Source organism: Pelodiscus sinensis, chromosome 7 (genome assembly GCF_052426305.1).
Source record: "Pelodiscus sinensis isolate ZL-2025 chromosome 7, ASM5242630v1, whole genome shotgun sequence".
Classification (NCBI taxonomy): domain Eukaryota; kingdom Metazoa; phylum Chordata; order Testudines; family Trionychidae; genus Pelodiscus; species Pelodiscus sinensis.
In genome coordinates, this window is record NC_143058.1 from 27,312,731 (window position 1) to 27,337,220 (window position 24,490).

At 44.1% G+C, this 24,490-nt stretch overlaps 1 protein-coding gene across 3 annotated transcripts in view; it reads left to right on the forward strand.

The window, feature by feature from the left end:
* ACVR2A (activin A receptor type 2A) overlaps positions 1-24,490 on the forward strand; it is a 134,584-nt gene that overhangs the window by 88,588 nt on the left and 21,506 nt on the right. For all 3 annotated transcript variants that reach the window (XM_006135677.5, XM_075933331.2, XM_075933332.2), the window contains exon 5: positions 22,600-22,743. In XM_006135677.5, the coding sequence (XP_006135739.1) occupies positions 22,600-22,743 (144 nt within the window). The remainder of the gene's footprint in view (positions 1-22,599; positions 22,744-24,490) is intronic.

The window sequence follows — 24,490 nt, forward strand, 5'->3', positions numbered from 1 at the left end:
CAGAGACTGAGGTGAGGCTGACTGGTCTGTAGTTCTCCACTTGTTTTTTAAAGATGGGCTCTACATTTGCTTTTTCCAATCATCCCAGATCTCCTCCGATTGCCATGAGTTTTCAGAGATAATGGCCAATGGCTCTGCAATTATATCAGCCAACTAAAACAATAGAGTTGGAAGAGACCTCAGGAGGTCATTCAGTCCAGCGCCTGCCTAAAGTAGGATCAGTCCCAGCACTCTTGGAATCTTTAAATCTGGCCCCATGGATTTGTGTATGTCCAACTTTTCTAAATAGTTGTTAATCAGTTTTCTTCACTGAGAGCTGTTCACTTCCTCCCCATACTGTGCTGCCCAGCCCCAGAATCTGGGCATTGACCTTATCTGTGAAGACAGAAGTAAAAAACAAACCAACATTGAGTACTTCAGTTAATGGGCATCAGAGTAACCTTATACCCCAGGTTGCCATGAACTAAATGAGCACATAGATGAGCCCTAGGATCTTACCTAATAATTTAGACTAAGTCCGTTAGCAAAAATATAAAGAATAGTTACAAATACACACTTTGTTCAGTAAGAGTCCCTAATTTAGGGAAAAAAAAACCTGTTTTAAGCTTAAAGGGGAATTCACCTCTTAATTGCTTACTGCTTACATCTATCCCTACTGCTCTGACTTGTCACTAGTGCATATGGGTGCAGTTACCCATAGATTGTGATTGTTTGTTTATCTCTTAAATGGACTAGATTCTAAGATTTTGTTTTCGGATGAAGTTAAAATCATATGTTTGAAGACAGGAAGTTTTTATTCTGGTCACAACTTCCAAAAAATCCAATGTTTACTTTCTGGAACTACTGTAAATGTATGAAATTATCATAGTATAATGTCTGGATTAATAAATGAATGAAGAATCTTATTGTACATTACTACAGAGAGGTTAATTTTTGAAATTTTATATAGTTGTAAAACATTCAGATCTATTAGATCAGACATTAGTTGTGCCACAATTGTATTATTTGGTATCTTTGACAGTAGTTTCAAACTGAATGAGTATGGAGGTTTGAACTGTTTTGTTATCCATAGAAGTGTATATTCCCAGATCAGAGGCATTAGTGTGGTAGTGGAAGGAAATTTGGACAACTGTCACTTTTTCTACACTTTGTTCTGTGGCAATTTTCACCAGCATTAATACATGAAAAATGAAGAGGCCACAGCATTTTATATGAACAATTTTTAAACTGACATCTAATCAGTAGGAGCTGTGAGAAGCCCTGCAGGCTGGGCCACCACTTCCCACAGCTCCCGTTGGCTGGAAATAGTGAACCATGGCCAGTTGGAGCTGCAAGTGGCCATATCTGTGGGTATGAAGGTAGGTGAGAAGTGTCTGGTAGCCTGTCAGGGGCTAACTCTGGTGAGCCGTGTTTGGATGCTTATTACCCTCTTCTGCAATAAGCCCTATCTCAGGATTCATATTTTTGATTCTTGCTAATTGAGCCTTCAAGAAACACTTAATCTAGGTGGTTGTTATAGAGATACTACTCAATTTGTGCTAGGCAGTTTCCAAGAACAGTAGAAGACATGGTCCTTGGTTCAGCAGTGTATGTATTCTAAGTTGATAAAGACAGATAAAGGAGGTGGGTAGGGATATTTGCCATTAAGAATCTATTGTAAGTGTTTGAATTTTGTGCATTAGCTCCCACTTTTCTGATGATGTGTAATTGATGTTGCTAATTTTCAGATAAAAGGACTAACTAAGGACCAAGTAGTTCAGGGTAATTTAAAGAAAACCCATCATGTAAGCTACCAAAGTTTTCATAATTAATGCTTAACGAGTTAGTGGTTAACTGTAAATGATATGCCATTTGGATCAAGAACGTGGTGGGAAGTTAACCTGGCCAAATAATCAACATTAATTTGAATAACTTTCTAAATTCCAGAAATTGAGTGTGTGTGGCGTGTGTTTGTTTATATTAAAAAAAAAAAAAAAAGCTTTCAGTGAAAAATCTACACATAAGTTGATTGAATTATTGAAAGAACCATAAAGTATCTGGCAAATACTACATTTTTAGGATTGGTTATTTAACTTGTCCTTAGAAGTAAATGTCCAAATCTACTAGTAGTACAGTTCTACCAGATGATGTGCTATTAAATAAAGGTTTTTAGAGTTCATACACATGTTTTTTTTTAGTTACAAGATGCATTTTCTGAAATTAAGCTAACACTGCCATCTGGTGTACTCTTGTGACCGTACTAGAAAATACGTTTTAGCAGGAATGTGAACTTTTTCTTTAGTAGCATAAATCTTTTGAATTGGAAGTGGCAAATACACCAACTTGTAATACTGTGTAAATATGTGGAATGGTTGAACAGATGACTAACATTTGTGAAATCATAGTAGCATATAAAAAAAGTGAAAGGTCCCCTATATATTCAGTAGATTTTCTATTTTATTACTGTTTATAAAGTGTTTATAGAAATATCATTTTTTGTGAAACTTATTCCTTAGATACAGAACAATTCTGTGTTGAAACATGAAGTAATTTCTGCTAACATCTTGTATTACAATTATTCTTTTACCTGTTTAATAACATGACATCAGTGACAGATTTATTATTCTAAATCAGTTATTTATCCAAGCAAGAACTAATATTGCCTTAGATATTATTTTTAACTAGTTTGTATAAAGCAGTTTATCTTCTGTCACTTTTCTTACAAGTTGCTTTTCACCTTATTCTTTGATATCATTAGTAACTTCCTTTGCCTATGTTTTTTACAAGCACGCCTTTCATATAATGATTGAGGTAAGCTGCATTGATGTTTTTTTGTGTTTGTGGAACTTTGTGGTCATGAAAGATTGTTTCTCTTTCTTGTTGCTTTAATATAAATTAAATTCTTTGCAATATTTTGTAGCATTGCTAAGTAAGCATGCTGGATCAAAATGTAAACTTACTCTTCCAAAAATTATTAGAATTTCCTATGTAATAGAGTTGAATGACTGTGGCAGGGGTGGGAAATAATTTTCGCAGGGGGGCTACTCCATGAATTTTGGTAAGTCATTGGGGGGCCAGCTCTGGGCTCCTAGAAGGGACGGGCCTTGGGGGAGGGGGCAGAGAGGGAAGAGGAGAGAGAGAGAGAGAGATGAAAAAAATATGAATTTGTGTGTGTATGCGGCACAGAGACTGAAAGAGTGTGTGTGGTACAGACCGAGACACAGAGTATGTGTGCTGGCTGCTGCTGGGTAAGCTGAGCGATGCTATATGTTCTCTCTTTAAGACAGGAAAAACTGCCCTGCTCTGACTGGGATAAATGGGGGGAGGGGGGTGTGTGTGTGTGTGTGTGTGTGTGTGTGTGTGTGTGTGTGTGTGTGTGTGTGTGTGTGTGTGTGTGTGTGTGTGTGTGTGTGTGAGAGAGACAGACAGACAGCGGACTGGTGGAGCAATCTTAAAAACAACAGCCACCCATCTCAGTCACTTCCAATTGGAGTAGCTGCATGTGTGTGTGCCTCATCCCGACCCCTGCTCTGCAGAGATAGGGTACAAAGGACCAGGTACATCCTGACTTCAACATTCCCCTCTTCCCTCTCTCTGCTCCCCCCTGTACAGCTAGTAGGAAGGTCCTGGGATCAGCACTGCTGCTGAAAGGACCACGGTGGGAGGGGGCCTGCTGAACACATGCTGCTGGCATACTCTGTTGATCAGCTGAGCAGGCTGGATACAAAAGTTGGGCAGGCCAGATCCGGCCCGTGGGGCTGTATTTTGCCCACTCCATGTCTATGGAATTTTAAACGGTTATATACCACCTTTCATTTTTGGGACATGGGTTTGTATTTGGCATTTGAGACTTCAGAGGCTTATATGAAAGAGAAAAATCACTTTAAAATGTCTGTACTTAAAACTTCATTGACAGTTTGCAACTCCTTGTTGGTAGTCTTCAAAGAGCCAAGCTCTAAATTGTTGTAAATAATGAACTTCACTCTCTTATAGGTGGTCTTGTTAATTCACAGTGCAAGCCCATTGGAAATATGGTTCAGAGAAAATGGTACATTGCTTTTTGTTTTTTGGCATTTACAGATATTTAGTAATCTTTAGTGTGCCTTAGGCAAGATGTAGTATTTGTTGCATCTAAACTGAAAGTGTAACTGTGTATACCCAGTGAGCCTCTATCAGAGGCAGCAGCATGTGAGTAGGGAGGGGGAGGCGGAGCCAGTACAGGCGGGGAGCAACTTAAAAGCCAGCTCCCAGGGAGCTGACTGCTGCCTTCCATGTAACTGCTGAAAAGTTCAGTGGTTATATAGTTACTTAATTATATTAATTTTAATATACCTAGTCTAAACCATCTAAGACAGATGGCTGTTCAGCCTCCTTTTGAAAACTTACAGTGAAGGAGCATCCACAATCTCCCTCTTGTCCTATTCTTCTTACAATTATGAAGTTTTTCCTGAGACTTAAAACCTGTTAAGTTGTTGTTTGAACCCATTGCTTCTTGTCCTCTGTGGCAAGAGAGAACAACTGTTCTTCTTCGAGTGATGTGGCTGCTGCACTGTGGGTGCTGGTGCATCCTCATGTCGCTGACCAGAGATTTCTTTTGGCAGTGCCTTGCCATGTGGTGTATGTGCACTGGCATTTCCTCAGACCGTTGGCATCTGTTAGGCGAATGCACAATGCCTCCGTTCCTGCTCTACTGCCCTTGCTAGCAGACAGAGATCCCCTTCAGTCACCCTTTCTTCACCTAAATTAGGAAAAAAGTTCAGAGTTCCTCAGTTTTTCTCATTATCCAAGTTCTTCAACTTTCCCCTCATTTTTTTTCATAGCCCTACCAAAAAAACAACCCTTTCTTCTTCGAGTGGTCCCCGTGGGTGCTCCACTCAAGGTGTCGAGTCCCGTCCCGGTGCCGCTGGTCGGAAATTTCCATAGCCGTAGCCGGGCCGGACCGCGCATGCGCGCGGCGTTCGCGCCTTTGCAACGGTCTGCCCCCCCCCCCCTCGTCAGTTCCTCTCAACCGCCCGTGGTTGCTGGCGGAACGCCGTTTGTCTCCTCAAACAGAAGCTGTTTCTTAAAAAAAAAAAAAAAAAAGAGAAGAGAAGAAGAAAGATTATAGATAGTCAACTTTGGTTAATATAGTTAGTTACGTGCTACTTAAGGTTAAAAAAATATTTTTTTTCGATAGTTACTAAGTTTAGTTTAAGGAATTACTTGTGTATAGTGACGCCGAGAACATTATGCCTGGGTCACCGGGGTTTAAACGGTGTGCTCACTGTAAAGAAGCCATGCCTGCATCTGACGGGCACGAAGCCTGTGTGAGGTGCTTAGGGGAATCGCATGTGCCACAAAAATGCGCCCATTGCGCGAAATTGACACCGAGGGCACGCAGAGCAAGAGATATGCACTTAAAACTGCTCTTGTGTGATAAGGCTTTACAGCCTTCTGAGGATCAGGTCTCAGAGCCTCCCGCAGGGCAGAGAAAGAGATCAAAATCGCCAGCGGTAATGGTGTCGAAGAAGAGAGCCTCTCCTACGTGCTCTCTTCCGCCTCCTTCACTGTCCCGAGTCGGTCAGGGACATAAGCCTGGTACGTCCGGCCCGGCGAGACAACCAGGAAGGTCACACCAGGCGCAATCGGTAATGCCGGCACCTTCAAGCCGCTCGTTATCGGCACCAGCTTGGCGCCCCGCTGAGAGCCCGACTCACGCAGAGTGATTGGCACCGCCACAGGTGCTGGAGTCGCTACCGTCTGCCCAGCTGCAAACTCTAGCGGCACCGCAAGCAGCTCCCATAAGCCAGGACAAACGGGCGCCGCAGTCGGCACCGGACTCGGCATTGGCAGACGGCACCGGGGAGCAACATGAACGGGCCCGACGACAGAGCGCCCCCCACCGTGCTGAGTCTGCACCGGCGGATCACGCTACTCTCGCAGCTGCAGTGGGCAAGGAGCTGGCTGCGGTGCCGTGCAGGATTACAGCACAGCAGCATGATAACGCTGTGAATATGACGGAGGCTCATTTTCCTCCCCCCGCCATTTGTTCCTTATCGGTAGAAGGGAGGGAGGCTCCTCCTGCCTCTACAGTCCCGACAAAGGCTGCTAGGAAGTCAATACCGAGACACTCAATTTCACCATCACCTGAACCTTCAATTTCTCCCTCTCATTCAGCGAGGGTCAGACATTTCTCGGCGTCTCATAGCCAAACAATGCCTTCCCCGCGATGGAGATCAAGGTCTCGTCATTCTGCTCATCGCGAACGGTATCACTGTTACCATCGGGGATCATCATACAGATCTCGCTCACCAAGCTACTCCCCGCCTAGATCTTATCATAGGGGGTATGTTAGCAGATATTCCTCGCGGCGATCGTCCCCTGAGCACTTTGATTATAGGAGTCACCGATCATCCTCTGAATACGGGAGACCCCACTCTCGTTCTCATCAGTGCTGCTGCCACACTCCTCATGAAGCACGACAGTCACCTCCAATTCAAGACTGGCAGAGGGCGTCGCCTCGTCAGCAGAACCACTTGCCTTCAGCTCACCTATCTGAGCCTGAGGGGGGACAGATATCGGATACGGACGATCAACTACGGACTGTATCTCCAAAAGATATTTCGTCATCCTCCCCAGATGATGCAGTGTTTGAAGGGGATTCCTCTCCTCCGGACGACACAAAAGAATTTCAAGAACTTTTTAGGAGGGTAGCCCAGTCTCAGGACGTTCAGCTATCAGATACTCCAACGAAACAATTTAAGCTCTGGAAAAATTTACATCCTAAGCAACAATCTAAGGTTGCTCTCCCTATGGATGAGGCAATCCTCCAATCAGCAGCAGAAATTTGGCATACACCGGCTTCGACTCCTACAACTTCAAAACCGGCGAAAAAGCGTTACTTTGTGGCATCTAAAGACTCAGAATTCCTTTTTACTCACCCGCAGCCAAACTCCTTGGTCGTTGACGCAGCTCTCCAAAGGGCTAAGAACCCACAGCTGAAAAATGCGGGGGCTGATAGAGGCAAAGAAATTGGATATATTTGGCCGGAAAGTTTATACATCGGCCACATTGCTCCTTCGCATAGCGAATTATACAGCCCTATTGGCGAATCATAGTTTCGATAGTATCGCAAAGCTTACAGCGCTGTCCCAAAGATCATCGGACGCCGATAAAGAGCTGTTACGATCGATCCTCAAGGAAGGCTATGCGTGTTCAAAGGCTAATCTTCAGATAGCTATGGATATAGCGGACACAGCGGCTCGGGGAGTGGCAACAGCAGTGTCCATGAGACGCTTATCCTGGCTTGCCACAGCGGCAGTGCCCAAGGAGCTACACTCCAAGGTAGAAGACCTTCCGTTTGACAAGGTAAAATTATTTGCGGAAAAGACAGATGAGGTGCTTCATACCGGCAAAGATTCAAGAACAACACTTCGCACGCTGGGGATGTATGTACCACCATTCCGCCGCCGTCGTTATTTTCCGTACCAAAGACGGTATGATTATCAGCCTCAGAGACAGCAAAATCGCCCGTTCGACCAGTCCCGACCTAGACAGCACCCTCAACGAAGGCGTCCACCACCACCTAGAGTAGCGGGCACGCCCGCCTCAAAACAGCAAGTTTGACTCCCTTGTCGGGGGCAAGCGGATGCTACCAATCGTTGCTGTAAACGCAAAACCCATTTTCCACCACCGCTTACGACCTTACTATCACCAATGGGTCAAAATAACATCGGACAAATGGGTACTGGAAGTCATAAATATCGGCTTCACCATTCCTTTCGTTTCCATCCCTCCCACCACCCCACCTTCCCCGTCCCTTTTCAGGGACCCATCTCACGAAAATCTCTTGCGACAGGAAGTTCATCATCTCCTTGCTATCGGAGCAATAGAGAGGGTCCCGGATCAGTTCAAGGGAAGAGGGTTCTATTCCAGATGCTTCCTAACGGAAAAGAAAACGGGGGGCTGGAGACCCATTCTCGATCTACGATGTCTGAATCGTTATCTCCGCAGGCAGCGCTTCAAAATGGTGACCCTGAATTCCATAATCCTATCCCTCGATCACAACGATTGGTTCGCTGCCCTCGATTTACAAGATGTGTATTTTCACATCACAATTCATCCCGCTCACAGACGTTTTCTGCGATTTGTGATAGGCCATGATCATTTTCAGTATCTGGTTCTACCGTTCGGTCTTGCTTCAGCTCCCAGAGCGTTTTCGAAAACCCTGGCTGTCGTAGCAGCTCATCTGCGTCGGTTACAGGTGATAATATATCCATATCTGGACGACTGCTTAATAAAAGGTTCCACGGAGCGAGAGGCGTCGCAGATGGCGGCGACGGTCGAACAAACATTCGAATCACTCGGTCTCCTCCTGAACAAGCAGAAATCAACACTTATTCCGACGCAATTCATAAAGTTTATAGGGATAAACCTTGATTCGCGCACGGCGAGAGCTTACTTACCTCAGGAAAGATTTCAAGCGATCAAAGATCTCGTCACCATACTCACCGGCAATATGACTGTATCGGTACACAATTGCCTTCGTCTCCTGTGTCATATGGCGGCGGCCACCGTAGTAGTTCCTCATGCGCGGCTCCACCTGAGGAGCCTCCAACATTGGCTGTCCACGGTTTATGTTCCTGTGAGGCACGACATTCACAAGGTAGTATGGCTACCTTCACATGTTCAGAGATCTCTGCGGTGGTGGACGAAGGCGCAAAACCTTCTGCCGGGAGTTCCATTCCACCGACCACAACCATCGGTACAGATAACATCAGATGTCTCACTCATCGGCTGGGGGGCCCACATGGACAACGAACGAATCCAGGGCAAATGGTCTCTCAGCGAGAGGCGTCTGCACATCAATCGGTTGGAACTCCGGGCAATCTTCTACGCATGCAAACATTTTCTCCCGCATATCAAAGGTCTTACAGTAAGGATACTGACGGACAATGTAGTAGCGATGTATTACGTGAACAGACAGGGAGGAGCACGATCACGCTCCCTATGCGCCGAAGCGGTGCGGTGTTGGAACTGGTGCATACAGAACAGCGTAACCATAACAGCATCATACTTACCTGGCACCGCCAATGAAATTGCGGATTCCCTCAGCAGACAATTTCCCACGGACCACGAGTGGGAAATAAGGGCATATGTACTTTGTGCGATATTTCAAAGATGGGGTATTCCCCTGGTAGACCTATTCGCAACGTCCAACAACAGGAAGTGTCGCCTATATTGCTCCAGAGCAGGGCTCGGCAAGGGCTCCCTTGGCAATGCGCTTCTGATCAGATGGAAGAAAGCACTTCTGTATGCGTTTCCTCCCACGGCTCTCATCTTCAGGACACTGGAAAAAATCAGAACAGAAGCGGCGACTGTCATTTTGCTAGCACCAGCATGGGCCAGGCAAGCCTGGTATCCATTTTTACACAGGATGTCAATTCAACCACCTTACCCTCTTCCTCTCCATCAGGATCTCCTTACTCAGGAACAAGGCACGCTGTTGCACCTCAGACTTCAGGCATTGCATTTGACGGCATGGCTCCTCAGTGGTTAAAAGGGGATGAAAACCTGTGTTCTGAACAGGTCAAGACAATACTTCTACACAGTAGGAAGGAGTCTACGCGGAACACTTATCTCGCAAAGTGGCAGAGATTTTCTAACTGGTGCCTCCAGAACGACATACACCCTCTCTCATCTCCTCTACAGCACCTTTTGGACTACATCCTCCATCTACGGAATTCAGGACTTGCACTATCATCCTTAAAAGTGCACTTGGCAGCTATCAGTGCCTTCCACCAACCAGTAGAAGGTTCCTCGCTCTTCTCTCATGTAATTACAAAGAGGTTATTAAAAGGGTTCCTGAATTTATATCCACCACGAAGGGCGCCTTCCCCTTCTTGGAATCTCGATTTAGTGTTGGATACCATTATGTACAGTCTTCCTCGTTGCAATTACATCAGCAAGAAGGGTGGGTGAACTGGGGGCGTTGATGGCAAGCCCTCCTTTTACGGTTTTTTCCAAAGACACTGTAACGCTACGGTTACACCCAGATTTTATTCCCAAAGTCTGTTCTTCTTTTCACATTAACGAGCCTATTGTCCTCTCAGCTTTTTACCCTAAGCCTCATTCCTCAAGTAAGGATGCTCTGTTCCACACCCTCGGTGTCCGATGTGCGCTTTCTTTCTACATAGACAGAACACGCCAATGGCGGCGCACGGACAGGCTGTTGGTATCTTTGGCACCGAGATCAAAGGGCAAAGCACTTTCCACTCAGAGCATTGCAAAACTAATTACTCTTTGTATTATGAAGATTAGGAACAAACCTCTTCCTTCTTTACCTCGGGCTCACTCTACGCGAGCAGTAGCGACTTCCACTGCCTTTGCAAGGGGAGTTCCCCTTGCGGATATCTGCCGCGCGGCCACCTGGGCCTTTAGCGTAACTTTTGAGCGTCATTATGCCATAACTAGGAGGTGGGCTTCAGATGCTGTGGTAGCCTCTGCAGTTCTATCCACGGTAGAAGATAACTGACCCGGAGCGCATTCTGGGTTACTGCTTTGTACTCACCTTGAGTGGAGCACCCACGGGGACCACTCGAAGAAGAAGTTACTCACCCTGTGTAGTAACGATGGTTCTTCGAGATGTGTCCCCGTGGGTGCTCCACGCCCCACCCTCCTCCCCGCTCCGGGTCTCTCTGCTTTGTCTTCCAGGGACCGAGCGGTGAGAGGAACTGATGAGGGGGGGGCCGGACCATTGCAAAGGCGCGAATGCCGCGCGCTGTGCTCGCAATGCGCGGTCCGGCCTGGCTACGGCTATGGAAATTTCTGACCACGGGGACACATCTCGAAGAACCATCGTTACTACACAGGGTGAGTAACTTCTTCTTGTTGTCCCTTGTTTCTCCCCCACCCCCAATCTCAACATACCTGGCTCTCCAGGGTTTGAGAGGTGACTCATGTCGGGAGGCCACACCCACTTCAGACAGACATTCCTCCTGCATCAAGTGCCTAAGAAAAGGACACCTCGTGCAGAAATGTCATAACTGCTCAAACCTCCCTGCAACAGCAAGGCATATTTGCGTCCAGTCGCTGTTTCGAAAAAGGGTTTTTTGAAAGTGAAACTGCAGTCTAGATGCGGTTTTTTTCCCCTGAAAAAACCAAAACCTCTTTTTTTGAGAGAACCCGTACTCCTGGAAAAAATGAGGCTTGGCTCCTGCATGACTCCAGAATGCTGAAATAACCTGCTCTGACAGGGTAAAGCAAATACTGATCAACAATAGAAGGAAACCCACTACAAGGATATACACGTACAAATGGAATGGGTACGAGAGAAGCACAATATCCCACCCCATACCACCCTTCTACCAATTGTGCTACATTACCTCCTTGAGCTACAGTAGGCAGGCCTCTCCTTCAGTTAAATAAAAGTCCATGCAGCTGTGATCGCCACATTCCACAAGCCTATCGACTACAGCTCACTTTTCGCACATCGCATGATTAAGCATTTTCTCACAGGACTTTAGAACACTTTTCCCACAGGAAGACCACCTACGCTGATGTGGGATCTTAATCATGTCCTGAAGAACTTCACAAGGTCATCCTTGGAACTACTAGTTACCTACTCCTGGCTATACCTCTCCATGAAAGTGGCCTGTCTCATGGCCATGGCCTCTAGCAGGAAAGTGGAGGAGATAGCAGCATTGATGGCTGACCCGTCGTACACAGTTTTAGCTAAGGACTGAGTAGTGCTCAGACACCACCCTAAATTTCTCCCTAAAGATCCCACACACTTCCATATCAATGAACCCATAGACTTACTTGCATTTGTCCTAAACTCCACAATGATGTGACGTAGGAAGCATTACACATTCCCGATGACCGGCGAGCAGTTGCCTTTTATTTTAATAGAACTAAACCCTGGAGAAAGTCAACGAGACTCTTCGTCTCATTTTCAGAACGTTCAAAAGGACAGGCTGTCTCCTCCAGAGAATATCCAAATGGATCTCCTTGTATATGCATGTTTGTTATGCCATCCACACCAAAAATCCTCCACCGGTAATAACCACGCATTCCACCAGAGTGGTGGCTTCCTCCACAGTGTTTCTGAGCAATGTCCCACTAGAAGACATCTGCAGAGCGGCAACCTGGTCTTCCAAGCATACATTTTTAAAAAATTATGCACTGGCCTCCAGCCTAATTCCAACAGCAGCAGTGGGACAAGTGGTACTGTCCACAGTCTCAGGGGCAGGGCTCCAAACCCTCCTCCATGGGACAGACACTGCTTTGTAGCCACCATGAATGGAGCACCCTGGGGACATGACTTGAAGAAAAGAGTTACTCACCTTGTGCAGTAAGGGGAGATCTTCGAGATGTGTCCCTGTGAATGGACAGTTACTCTCCCATCTCCCCTACTTTAGAACCTCTTCAGGGCCACAACCAAAGTAGAGAAGGAATGGAGGTGCCATGCCGCATGCGTGAGGAGATGCCAGTGCACACGTGTGGCGCAGCAGGGCATTGCTAGAAGGAATCTCCAGTTTCTGGTGTGTGGATGCACCAGCACCAAGAGTGGAGCACCCATGCGGCACACATCTCAAAAAAACTCGTTACGGCATGGGATGAGTAACTTTCTCTATTTTTTTTTTTAACGTCAATCTTCAGGTATTTTAAAATTGCTATCCTATTCTCTCCCCTCCCCAATTAATCTAATCTCTTCCAAACTAAACACACCTAATTCCTTCAGCCTTTGCTCACTATGGCTTGCATTCCATGCCTTTAATATTTGTCATTTCTCTAGATCCTTTCCAGTTTGTCTACATCCTTTCTTTGAATTGATGACTAAAATTAGACCTAGAGTAGAGCGATACTATAATTTCCCATAATTTGTATGCTATGTTACTCTGTTAATAGGACCTAACACTGCATTTACATTTTTTTTAACAACAACATGATGTTGCTGACTCTTGTTGTGGTTGTGATCTACAAGAAATAGCTTCTTCTCCTTTCCTTCCTCCTTAAAGATAGGAACTACATTAGACATTCTCCAGTCCTCTTCTGTCATCCATGTTGCTTCAGCATCTTAGGGAAGATCACATTCTCTTCTGTCTTGAATTCATTCAGATTAGTAAGAAAATCGGATCCCTTCTTTACTTACCTTGATTTGCATCCTTCACCCTTTATTGAAAGGCAGAGCTTCAGGCTTAGTCTACATTACAGTAACTTCATTAGTTATCTGGTCACATCCTCCATAAAATCTAGATTAAAGCTCTTATCAAGTTAGCCAGATGATGTTCAAAGATGCTTTTGCCTGTATTTGTTAGATGGAACCCATCCCATCCCAGTAATCTTCTTTCTTTGGAACAACAGTTTGTCAAAGAAGCCAAAGCCTTTTTGCCAATGCTACTTGCATAGTCTCATGGTTACTGCTGTAATTTGATGGCACCTGCCCATGCCATTTCCTTCAGCAGAAAGTATGGGCGAAAATGTCACTTGAGCCACAGACTTTTTCTTGGAGCCATGTAATCTGCCGTGATCCATGGTCATTCTTAGTGGAATCAATGTTGCACACATGAATAAGTACGTAGCGGTCCAAAGTCTTGGTAGATGATTTGTCATATCCTGAATTCTAGCTCCAGACAAGCAGTTCCAATTTGGCCTGCAGATAGGTGGCTGTCCTCCTTAGCAGGGAGTCCCTGACCACCACACTTCTCTTGGGAGTGGTGATCCATAGGGTAGTGCATCTTTTACTTTACAGTTGACAGTATCTCCTTCTGACCTTTTGCATCAGGTGGCTATTCAGAGGTTCTCTCAGCAGAAGTACCTGTGCGGAGAGCCTGAAAACAATTGCGTATCTGTCTGTATTTGGGATATACTTCTTGTGATAGTCACATGATGTCAGTTTTCTTCTGTTTTTCAGTCTTACCACATTGCCATCTCTGATTTCTTCCACATGCTGTGTCCGTGGTACCAAAATCCTGATGTCTATTTAGGAAATCTTAATTTTCTCTGGTATCCCACAGGTGTAATTCTTGGGCCTCTAATTCTTCAACCTTTTCTTCTAGTATGGAGACAAGCTTGCATTTGATACAGATGAAGTCACTTCTGTTTTTTGGGAAAAAGACAAACATGGCACATTGTGTGCAGGTCGCAACAGACTATTCTTCATTGTCCATGTGCCTTGTATCAAGAGCCTCTTCAGATTTATTTACTATTCCCAGAAGCCTAAAAGTAAAAATCCCTGTTGATGCTCTCCCTAGATAAACTCCTCTTTGCTCCCTAAGTTCGCAACCATGATCTAGTCACAGTATTTAAAGCAAATTATGATTAGAAGAGGGGGAAGCTTTAAATGTATAAGCTTTCTGTTTCCTAGTCAGACAATCTACTTTTTTTTTTTTTTCTTCCAGTGACTAGGTTAGACAGTTAGGCTTTTCAGAAAATTTCGAACCCTTAAGGTTACAAAGATCTTTTGCAAAGATTACAGGTGATCCATGACTTATAGCCGCCCAATTTATGACCTCCCTCATATTTACGACGTCCCTGCTTCAGCCTAGCATGGCCTTTCAAGCCTGGCGCGCTGGGGACTATAACTCTCAAGAGGCAAAGTGGGCAGCGTTTGAACTGGCGTCCTGCCAGGCTGGGGCCTTGACCCGGGTCCTGTGAACCTGGGACATTTGCACAGCCTGTCCCTAGTGACTGCTGTGCTCCAGCCCAGCATGCCCTCTCAAGCCTGGTGCAGTGGGGACTACAACTCCCAGGAGGCAAAGCGAGCCAGGAATGAAACTCCCATTTATAACATTGCGCTTATGGGAAATAAGGGTTTGACTTGACAGCTTGACTTACCATGCTTCTTCAAGAACCAATTCGGTCTTATATGCAGGGGTTGCCTGTATTTAGAATTATACCTGTAGTACCCAAATGGTTTGCATAAAGTAGAATTAATTGGGGCTCTTCCAATGGACTAGTTGTCTATTTGGAAAAAGTTGACTTTTCAAAAAGTGAAACACTTTGTGGAAATGTGGATCTTGATAAAATTTTGCTTCTGGGAAAATGAAACTGAGTGTTTCAGTAAGACATTTTGAACTTTTCAGGAAGGAATGTTGTGGATTTTTTTTTTTTTACTCAAAATTACTTTTCTTTTGTGTGTTCTTTTTTATACACCCAAATAAAATTCTAAATTGCAATAAAAATTCTCAGTTTTTCCCAAAATGAAACACATCAGAATTTCGTTGTATAGGAAACTTAGTTTTTTTTGTTTCAATATGAAACAGTTTTTTAAAATTACAGAAATAGTTGGCACAGAAAATTCAGTTTCTGCCCTATAGAAGAAATGCATGTTGTTCCACTGTGAAAACAAGAAAACACTTCATTAGAAAATTAATTAGTTGGTTGTGCAAGAACTATGCTCTATATACTTTGATAATGTAAATATACTTGAACTTCCTTAATCCGCGTGTCTGTGATCCAGGAAAACCTGTGTTTTGTACCGTTTTATGTCTGGATCACCAGCAGCCTACTGCTGTGTGTGTGGGGTGGGGGTGGGGGAGGAAGCCCAGGGAAGCTGCAGGCCAGATTTGGCCTGTAGGGTCTGCCTGGCAGAGGGAGGAGGAAGTGGCTCTGTGAGCTGCTGCTCCTCCTCCTCCTTTCTGGGTGGGGGAATGGAAGCCTAGTAAAGTGCTGGTGTGGCCAGTTGAAGCAGTGGAAGGTCATGCCTGGGAGTGGCAGGAGGCACAGAGATGTGTATGTTCCTAGGACCAGGGTGTAAGGATGTTAGGAAGCAAATAATTAACTAATTGTGTAATCAATAGAATTTCTGTCCACCACATGATTAGTCAATAAGGGAGGAAGCCTCAGTCCTGGCTCAGACCAGTTTCAGGCCCCCCTGCTCCTCCCCACAGCGGTGCTGCAGTTTAAATGCACTAAGAGCTGGGTGGGGAGGCAGCCTGGGTCTTCCTATGTTTAAACTGCAAAGCTGCAGTGGGGGTAGGTCCCGGACTCAGTGCAAGCCAAGACTGAGCCAGGTTTGCTCAGTCCCAACTCGTGCAGGGTCTAGCAGCTCCTTGCTGGGACCCCCTGCAGACAGGGGCTGCTGCTGGAGAAGACTATGTTCGAGGCAGCAAGGGGGGGCAGCAGGAGCTAGGGTTGCTAGATGGTTTCAACAGAAATACCGGACACACTTGACATTACATCACAACCTACTTTACATCTTATTTAGAAAATACCGGACATTTATATTTTTTTCAATTTGTTTCCCAAACAGAGAGCTCAAATACTGGACTGTCCAGTTCAAAACGAGACACCTGGCAACCTTAGCAGGAGCTGATATTGGGGGGAGCTAGCGTTAAAGTCAGTTTGCCCCATCACCGTCTCTGTGATGTTGCCTCTCCCCCCCCGCCCCTTGAATTCATGGCAACAGCACGGGGATGGAGACCAGGGGAGGTTGCTGCTGTGAAGCAGCCTCTGCCCACGGCAGGCCCAGTCTCGACACAGAAAGAGGCTGCTCTGCATCCTGTGGACAGGGGCGGCTGCTGCTATGGAATGTGGAGCAGCCTCTGCCTGTGACCAGCCTTTGTGGCAGTCTCCCCCTGCCTCCCTTCCCCGTGCTGTTGCCTCTGAGAGAGGCAGCAGTGCAGGGGTAGGAGTAGGCAGCATCACGGAGACAGTTCTGGGTAACTGGCTTTTAAGTCAGCTCCTGCTAGCGCAGGCTCTTGCTCTCCCATTCCTCTTGCTGCCTCTGTATCAGAGACAGCAAGAGGGGGAGAAATGCGAGTAGTTGGCCACTTAACTATTCGCTTACATCCCTAGCAGGATGTCAGGTAAGTGCCCCACCCCATCCTCCTCGTGCCCGGATCCTGCAACCCTATTTCACTCATGCATCCTTTCTCCCTCCAAGACCCTGCGTTCCCAGTGCCCTCCTGCATCCTCCCTTCCTCATTAATTCTGCACTCCCACTCCCAGTAATAGTTTCAATACACTGCATTAAGGATTTATCTTATGACAATTTGTACATGTACAATACGTGGCTTGTACATACTAAAATTTAGTAATTGACTGTTTACACTGCATTATGACAAACACCCATTGTCCAGAAAATTACATAATCTGGGATAGCCTGTTTCCTGATACTTCTGGATTAAAGAGGCTCATGTGTCTCACCAACAGTGATGAGAATACATTCAACTGTCTGTGTACTTGATGAAAACATGAAGTTTGTAGAATGTAATTGTTTTGTCTGTTAGGAAGTCAGGTATTACACTTGAATTGTTTTTAATCACTCTCAGTAAATGTAAAGTTTTGAACATCCCTCGCCTACAGTGGTGGTACTGAGCAAATTCAGAGAGTCTTAAATACCTGTAAGATTTGGGAGATGGTTGCTCAGAACACTTAAGGTAAGCCTGTTATATTGATAAGAAGATTTGGATTTATAGTAATTTTAGGCCCCCATTTTGGAACAAAATGGCCTTAACCCCCTCTGCCTTAACTTCTGTTGGGGATATAATAGCGGTTAAAGAGTTAACTGGTTAAACAAAATGTTTAACTGATTAACTGTGATCCCGTAGAGCGGGCTGCCCAGCTTGGGTCATGCCTGTCCCTGCCCAGGCACAGGCCTGGGGTGGCTAGGGCTGGAGTTGCTGTTCCATGAGGCTGAGCAAGGATCCTGCCTGCCCCCACCCAGGGTGCAGTGGGGTTGGGACTGCAGCTGCTGCATGGCCAGGCAGGGGTCTCCCCTGGGTCTCCCCTGCTCAGGGCACAAAGCTGGAGCTGCCAAGGCTGCTGCCTGGTTCCGCTGCGGCCCCGCTCACTGACCTGTCCAGATTCCTGCCACTGGCCCCGTTAGTCCTGGTTAACCTGGTAATCATTTACATCCCTAATTTTTACAACAGCAAAACTGAGATGATTTCTTTAAAGAATTTTTGTAAAAAGTGTTTTGAAGTTGTATGGAAGCCATTATAGGAGTGAAATCACATTAATTTGTGTCAGCATATGTATCAATGGAACGTTGTTTCATTGTGTATGTTACCTAGAAAATGTTTTTAAGTTACTTTTGTTTTAAGCATCTCTCATTCCCATGTTTGTTTAAAGGTTCAGATTCTTACATGAGTAATATTTACATGCTTTAAGTGCTTTTGAAAAAGGGATTTAGGTTTGTTTGGGCTGTCAGATGATTTAAAAAAAAGATCATGATTGACCATGAGATTAATAAAATACTCACAATTAATTGCAGTTTTAATTGCACTGTTAAACAATAATACAAATGTAAATTTATTATTAATATTTGTGGATTTTTCAGTATTTTAAAATGTACTGATTCCAATAACACAGAATGAGGCAGTCAATAGTTTTTGATGAAGGGCCATTCCAAGAGTTTGGAAAGTGATCAAGGACTGCACTCTTCCATGATACTAATGTGAGATCTGGAATAGAGATTGGGTGCAGAAAGAAGCTTGGGGTAGGGAATTGGGATGCGGGGGGGAGGAGTTGCAGAGTCTGGGAGGGGGTTGTGACCTGGAAGAGCAGTGAAGGTGAGGGTGCAGAATCTGGGAGGGGGTATAGGTGTAGGAGCAGGTGTGCAGAAGGTCTGGTTTACATAGGGTAGAGGTGAAGGAGGGGCTGGGGTGCTAGAGGCAGGCTCTAGCTGGGAGGCACTTATCTGGGCATCTCCCAGCTGATTCCTCAGTCAGGGTCTCTGCCTTATATGGACCCTGCACCAGCTGTAGGGCCCATATGTGGCTCTGAACACTGTGAGCCCAGAAGGGGAAGGGGTGTTTTGCACATTACCTGTCCTTCAAACAGGCGGCTCCCATTGGCTGGAAACTGGCCAATAGGAGCTACAAGTTTTGCTGAGGGTGGTGTCAGCATGCAAAGTCTCTCCTCCCCATCCTACTTGGCTTGCAGAGTTCGGATTGCTGCTCTGAGCAGTGCAAGGCAGGGCAGTGAGAGAGCCTGGGAGAGGCTCCCATGGGCTGGATCTGGTGACTTGGTGGGCCATATTTTGCTCACCCCAGACACAGAGCAAAGTGTACAGTGCTCATTTTCTATTACTTTCATTACTAGTATCTGTACTGTGCAAGATAGATAAAAGAAATAGTATTGTTTCATTTAAACAAGTGTAAAGCAGTATTATCTCCTTTAAATGTAAACAAATTTGTTTGTCTTAGTGATTGGCCGAACAAGAATTAGGACTGAGTAGACTTGTAGACTTTTACATAGTTTTGTTTTTTTAGCGCAGTCATGTAAAAAAAAAATGCTCAAGTTGGTAAGTCATACTTTCACAATAAATATATTGTACAATACTTGTATGAAATGAATTGAAAAATACGTTTTGTTTAAACTAGGACCTAGTGATGTATTAAAGTGGCTAACTGAACTCTGTTCTTATGTAGTTTTCTTCTGTGAAGAGTAGATTTGATTATTTTTAAATTCTGCTCAAAAGTATTTAAAATGGAGGCAAAAACATTTGTATTTATTCTCAGAGTGATCAGATTTAAAGATCCATATTTTCCGAATCTGAAACTACAGTTGTAGTTGTAACATCTATCTAAGGGTATTTTTTAATCATCCTTCATTGTAATGTCCAAACATGTAAATGAACATATTTCTTACCCAGGAGTGCAGTAATATGCATTAGGAATCAAATGTGTTCCTTAAAAACAGATACAAACTCCTTCTCTCCATCAGTATTTAGAGTATTGAAACTTATCTATATGATCAGTTGGGCAGGGGGAGGGGGAAACTAAAATTAATAATCAATACTGTCAGACACAGGTGCATAACTGGCTGGATAGCCGTACTCAGAGAGTAGTTATTAATGGTTCACAATCCTGCTGGAAAGGTATAACTAGTGCGGTTCTGCAGGGGTCTGTTTTGGGACTGGCTCTGTTCAATATCTTCATCAACGATTTAGATATTGGCAAAGAAAGTATGCTTATTAAGTTTGCAGATGATACCAAGCTGGGACGGGTTGTGACTGCTCTGGAGGATAGGGTCATAATTCAAAATGATTTGGACAAATTGGAGAAATGGTCTGAGGTAAACAGGATGAAGTTTAATAAAGACAAATGTAAAGTGCTCCACTTAGGAAGGAACAATCAGTTCCAGTTTCACACATACAGAATGAGAAGCGACTGTCTAGGAAGAAGTACGGCAGAAAGGAATCTAGGGGTTATACTCAGCAGTGTGATGCTGTTGCAAAAAAAGCAAACATGATTCTGGGATGCATTAACAGGTGTGTTGTGAGCAAGACATGAGAAGTCATTCTTCCTCTCTACTCTGCTCTGGTTAGGCCTCAGTTGGAGTATTGTGTCCAGTTCTGGGCACCGCATTTCAAGAAAGATGTGGAGAAATTGGAGAGGGTCCAGAGAAGAGCAGCAAGAATGATTCAAGGTCTAGAGAACATGATCTATGAAGGAAGGCTGAAAGAATTGGGTTTGTTTAGTTTAGAAAAGAGAAGACTGAGGGGGGACATGATAGCCGTTTTCAGGTATCTAAAAGGGTGTCATGAGGAGGAGGAGAAAACTTGTTCATATTGGCCTCTGAGGATAGAACAAGAAGCAATGGGCTTAAACTGCAGCAAGGGAGGTTTAGGTTGGACATTAGGAAAAAGTTCCTAACTGTCAGGGTAGTTAAACACTGGAATAAATTGCCCAGGGAGGTTGTGGATTCACCATCTGTGGAGATATTTAAGAGTAGGTTAAATAAATGTCTGTCAGGGATGGTCTAGACAGTATTTGGTCCTGGCAGGGGACTGGACTCTATGACCTCTCGAGGTCCCTTCCAGTCCTAGTATTCTATGAAACTTTACAGTGAATGGTATATGTGTACAGTTAAGAATAGCCCCCAAATTTGACTACAGAAAACTGTCCTTGGCCTGAAGAATTAGATTATTTTCAGAAAAGGATTATGATTTACATAAACACAGTATATTGGGAAGAAAAATAAAAACAAATATCCCAAAGCGCTTGCCATTACCACTGACCCACAGAAAAATCAGTTGGGGGCTATACACAAGTGAGAAGCCCAAAAAACCCCAAAACAAAACAAACCCCAAACCTCCAAATGCTCACTGAAACAGCAAGGAGGGCCGTGAGCCTCGGGGGCTGTATCCCTGGTCCAGCACCCTTGGGATCTGATGGGTCCCGGACAAAGGACTTTGCTGGACCATGAGAGGTCAGGGCTCTCCTAGGAATGCTGGCTCTCCTTCTAGCTAATGCCCTGCTCGTGGCCACCTATGTCTGTGCTCCCGTCCCAGGGCTGCAAGGCTGGCTGAGCTACACTCCTGGCCCCAGTGGATAGCTGCCACTTGCTGGGCTCCCAGACAATAGCCAGTTAGGTGTTATAGGATCAATGTGTCCTGGACCAGAGAGGTTCAACCTGTATTTCAGTTGAAGAAGGTACATGTAAATTGAATACATATATAATAAAATATGTAAGGACTTGAACAATTTACAGTAACTGTAATAACGTTTCCCAGAAATTGCAGTTGTTCAGAGTAATTTGCTGATTCCATAGACACTGTCTCATTCTCTTCTTAGAGTTCTGCCTCTCCGCTTCAGTTGTATTTTGAAAGGACTGGTTTGGAGTCCCTTTGGAGCTCACTAGTACTGTTTGTTCATTTGGGAAAAAAATAAACTTGTGTGTGACGTGAGACATTGCCTCTTTTCTAAACATAAAACTTTCTGCAACTTTTTGCTACCTTTGAGAGAGAGAGAGAGAAATGGTATGGTTATCAAACCTTGGTCTGCTTTATGGGTATGTAGACTATATAGGGTAAGCAGGCAAGAAAAATATTCAGTCAGTATTCTTCAGTCATCCTATAATTGGTGATATAAATACGTTTTGTCATTTTGCATTGTACACGCACACTAAGGATGTGAAAGTATAACTGTTTTTGTAGTTAACCAATGAGTTAACATGCATGGTTACATGCAGGTCCTCCTACCCATGCTGCTACCTCTGAGAAGCAGCAGCATGGGGAGGCATATGGGAGCTGGCATGCATGAGGAGTCAGCTTTGAAGCCTGCTCCCCATGTGCACCATGTCCCACAGAACCACCTCTCCTCCCCCCGTGCTGCTGCCTCTGACATCCCTAGCATGTTTACATAAACACACATGTTCTCTGCTGAACTTGTTCACTGCTATTGTAAAAATAATTGACATTGGGGACATAACAGTTTAACCAATTAACCAATAAGCATTGACTTACTGGATAACTTTCAGTTAAATTCCTAGCCACCATGGAGAGCCCATGGGTCTGGGAGCCTGCTGGGCCAGCGGCTTGCAAAGCATTAAACTGTGTAACCAATTGAATTTCAGTTGATTACGCCATTAGTGATTTTTAAAAATTTTACATCCCTGCTTGACAGTCTATCAGAATTAAAACTTGATTTTTCATTCTCTTCTGTTTTTGCTCTGCCTTGATATCTCAGAAGAATAAATATTAGAAATTGTTAGGTTTTTATTTGTGTATTAATTCTCAGTATATCTGACAGACTTCAGTTCCCTTCCTGTAAAGAAGCGTCAAAGATTGTTCTCAAATCCTTCCAAAAAACACATGGTTTTCAGTATAATTCTTTATATTCCTAATTTTGTAGTCCTTCATCTCACAAAGAATAGCTAAAATTCAGTGATACTTTTATCTGTTTTCAGGACCCTAGCCTGCCACCACCTTCACCCTTGATGGGTCTGAAGCCTCTGCAGTTGTTAGAGATCAAAGCTAGAGGAAGATTTGGTTGTGTATGGAAAGCACAGTTACTAAATGAGTATGTTGCTGTCAAAATATTCCCAATCCAGGTATGTAAAAGTTCTTATCGTCCTATGGTAATATAAAATAACAGGGCCAGATGACCACATATCTTTTAGTTGAAGTAAAAATAAGTTGTTAAATGCAAAATACATGCTCTAAATCAGGACTTCTCAACTTTGGAAGCCCCGGGGGTCACAATGATACTCACCAGCACATGCTGAGAGCCATAACTTAAGTGTGGTTGCATATATATTCAAATAGATGCAAATAGCTTCTTTTTCACTGATGGGCATGAAAACAAAGATTAAGGAAAGATTACACAACGTGCATGCCCCATTTAAGCCAGTTCTGCTGATATTAATAAAATGCAATATTTACCCGATTTCCCCACACATGACAGCACTTTTAATGAGCAATGACGGTCCAGGAATTTAACTACTAAAATGCATATCAACAGAAGATCATTATATTGATTAGTTTTTTGTTTTGGCTCTCACCCGCAGGGCGCGTGCTGAGCCCTGTGTAAACCCAAGCTACACCGTGGGCCGCAAACAAACAGAGCGTGGGCCACGTGTTGAGTAGCTCTGCTCTAAATCAACATTGAGGAAATTTGAGTTTCTTAATTTTTAACTCAAAAGACAGATATTCCATTCCTGCAAACTCTTCAGCATGAATAATTTTAAGCACTCTACTAGTCCCATTATACTTGCTGTTCATTCTCCCACTGGTTTTAGTAATACTGTTGGGTACGGAAAAAATGTTTGTCTCTTACGAATAATTTTTGCTAATCTTGTCTGAATTAAGTGGCAGTCACAATGAATGGCAATTGTTAAAATACATCCAGAAAGAGATCCCAGTAAAGTGGCTGTTTGAGGTAGGTATGTCTCCATTAAGTGAAGTATACTGCAGTACAGGTTGAACCTCTCTACTCCAGCACCCTTGCAGCCTGCCTGGTATTGAACCAGAGAATTTGCCAAATCCTGGGAGGTCATATTGTCTAGCAGAATTACCAACACTTCCACTGCTTACTGGGCTAGTAGAAGACATTTTGGGGTGAATTAGCTAAATAACAGCTCAGAACAATGAGAGTCAGGATTGGTGGCTGTAAACAAACTTCATGGGACTGTGGGAAACTTGGCCATGTCCATGATCAGTGGACCTTTTACTAACTAAAATCTTGCTGGTCCACAGTTGTTGCCAGACTAGAGAGTGCTGGACTAGAAAGGTTCAACCTGTACAGGAAATGTTTAACCATCAGCTGTATTTAGCCTTGCAGCTTTGGAGTCCAGTTAAATACAGATTCACTGTAAGGATCTAAAAGCACATTTAATTACATTAATCTGAGTGTTACAGTACATAAAACCAGTTCCCTGGTTAATAAGGGGTGAGCTGTACTTCTATTTTATAATGGGAAGATCCATATTTAATTGCTGATAAAAACACACTTATAGGGATCATCTTTCTCTAGTAGCAATTTCTCACTTGAAAATAAAATTTTGTACACCTGGAGCTTTAACTCAATGAAAAAAAAATGAACCAAAAACTTGTTCCTATTCTTTTGAACATAATTTTTTAGATGTTTTTCAATGTTTGTGTGGTTAATATTGTTAGCATTGACAAGAACCAAGTGTTGTATTTTGTGGGCAATATGCAAACACTTCACTAAGCTGACAGTGCCTCAGACCTGACCTCTACTTTCTCTGCTATTCCAGTGCTAGGTATCTATGGAGATTTAGGTTGGCGCCACACTGTACAATATTGTTGCAATAGACAGATTTCCATCGGAGACTACCA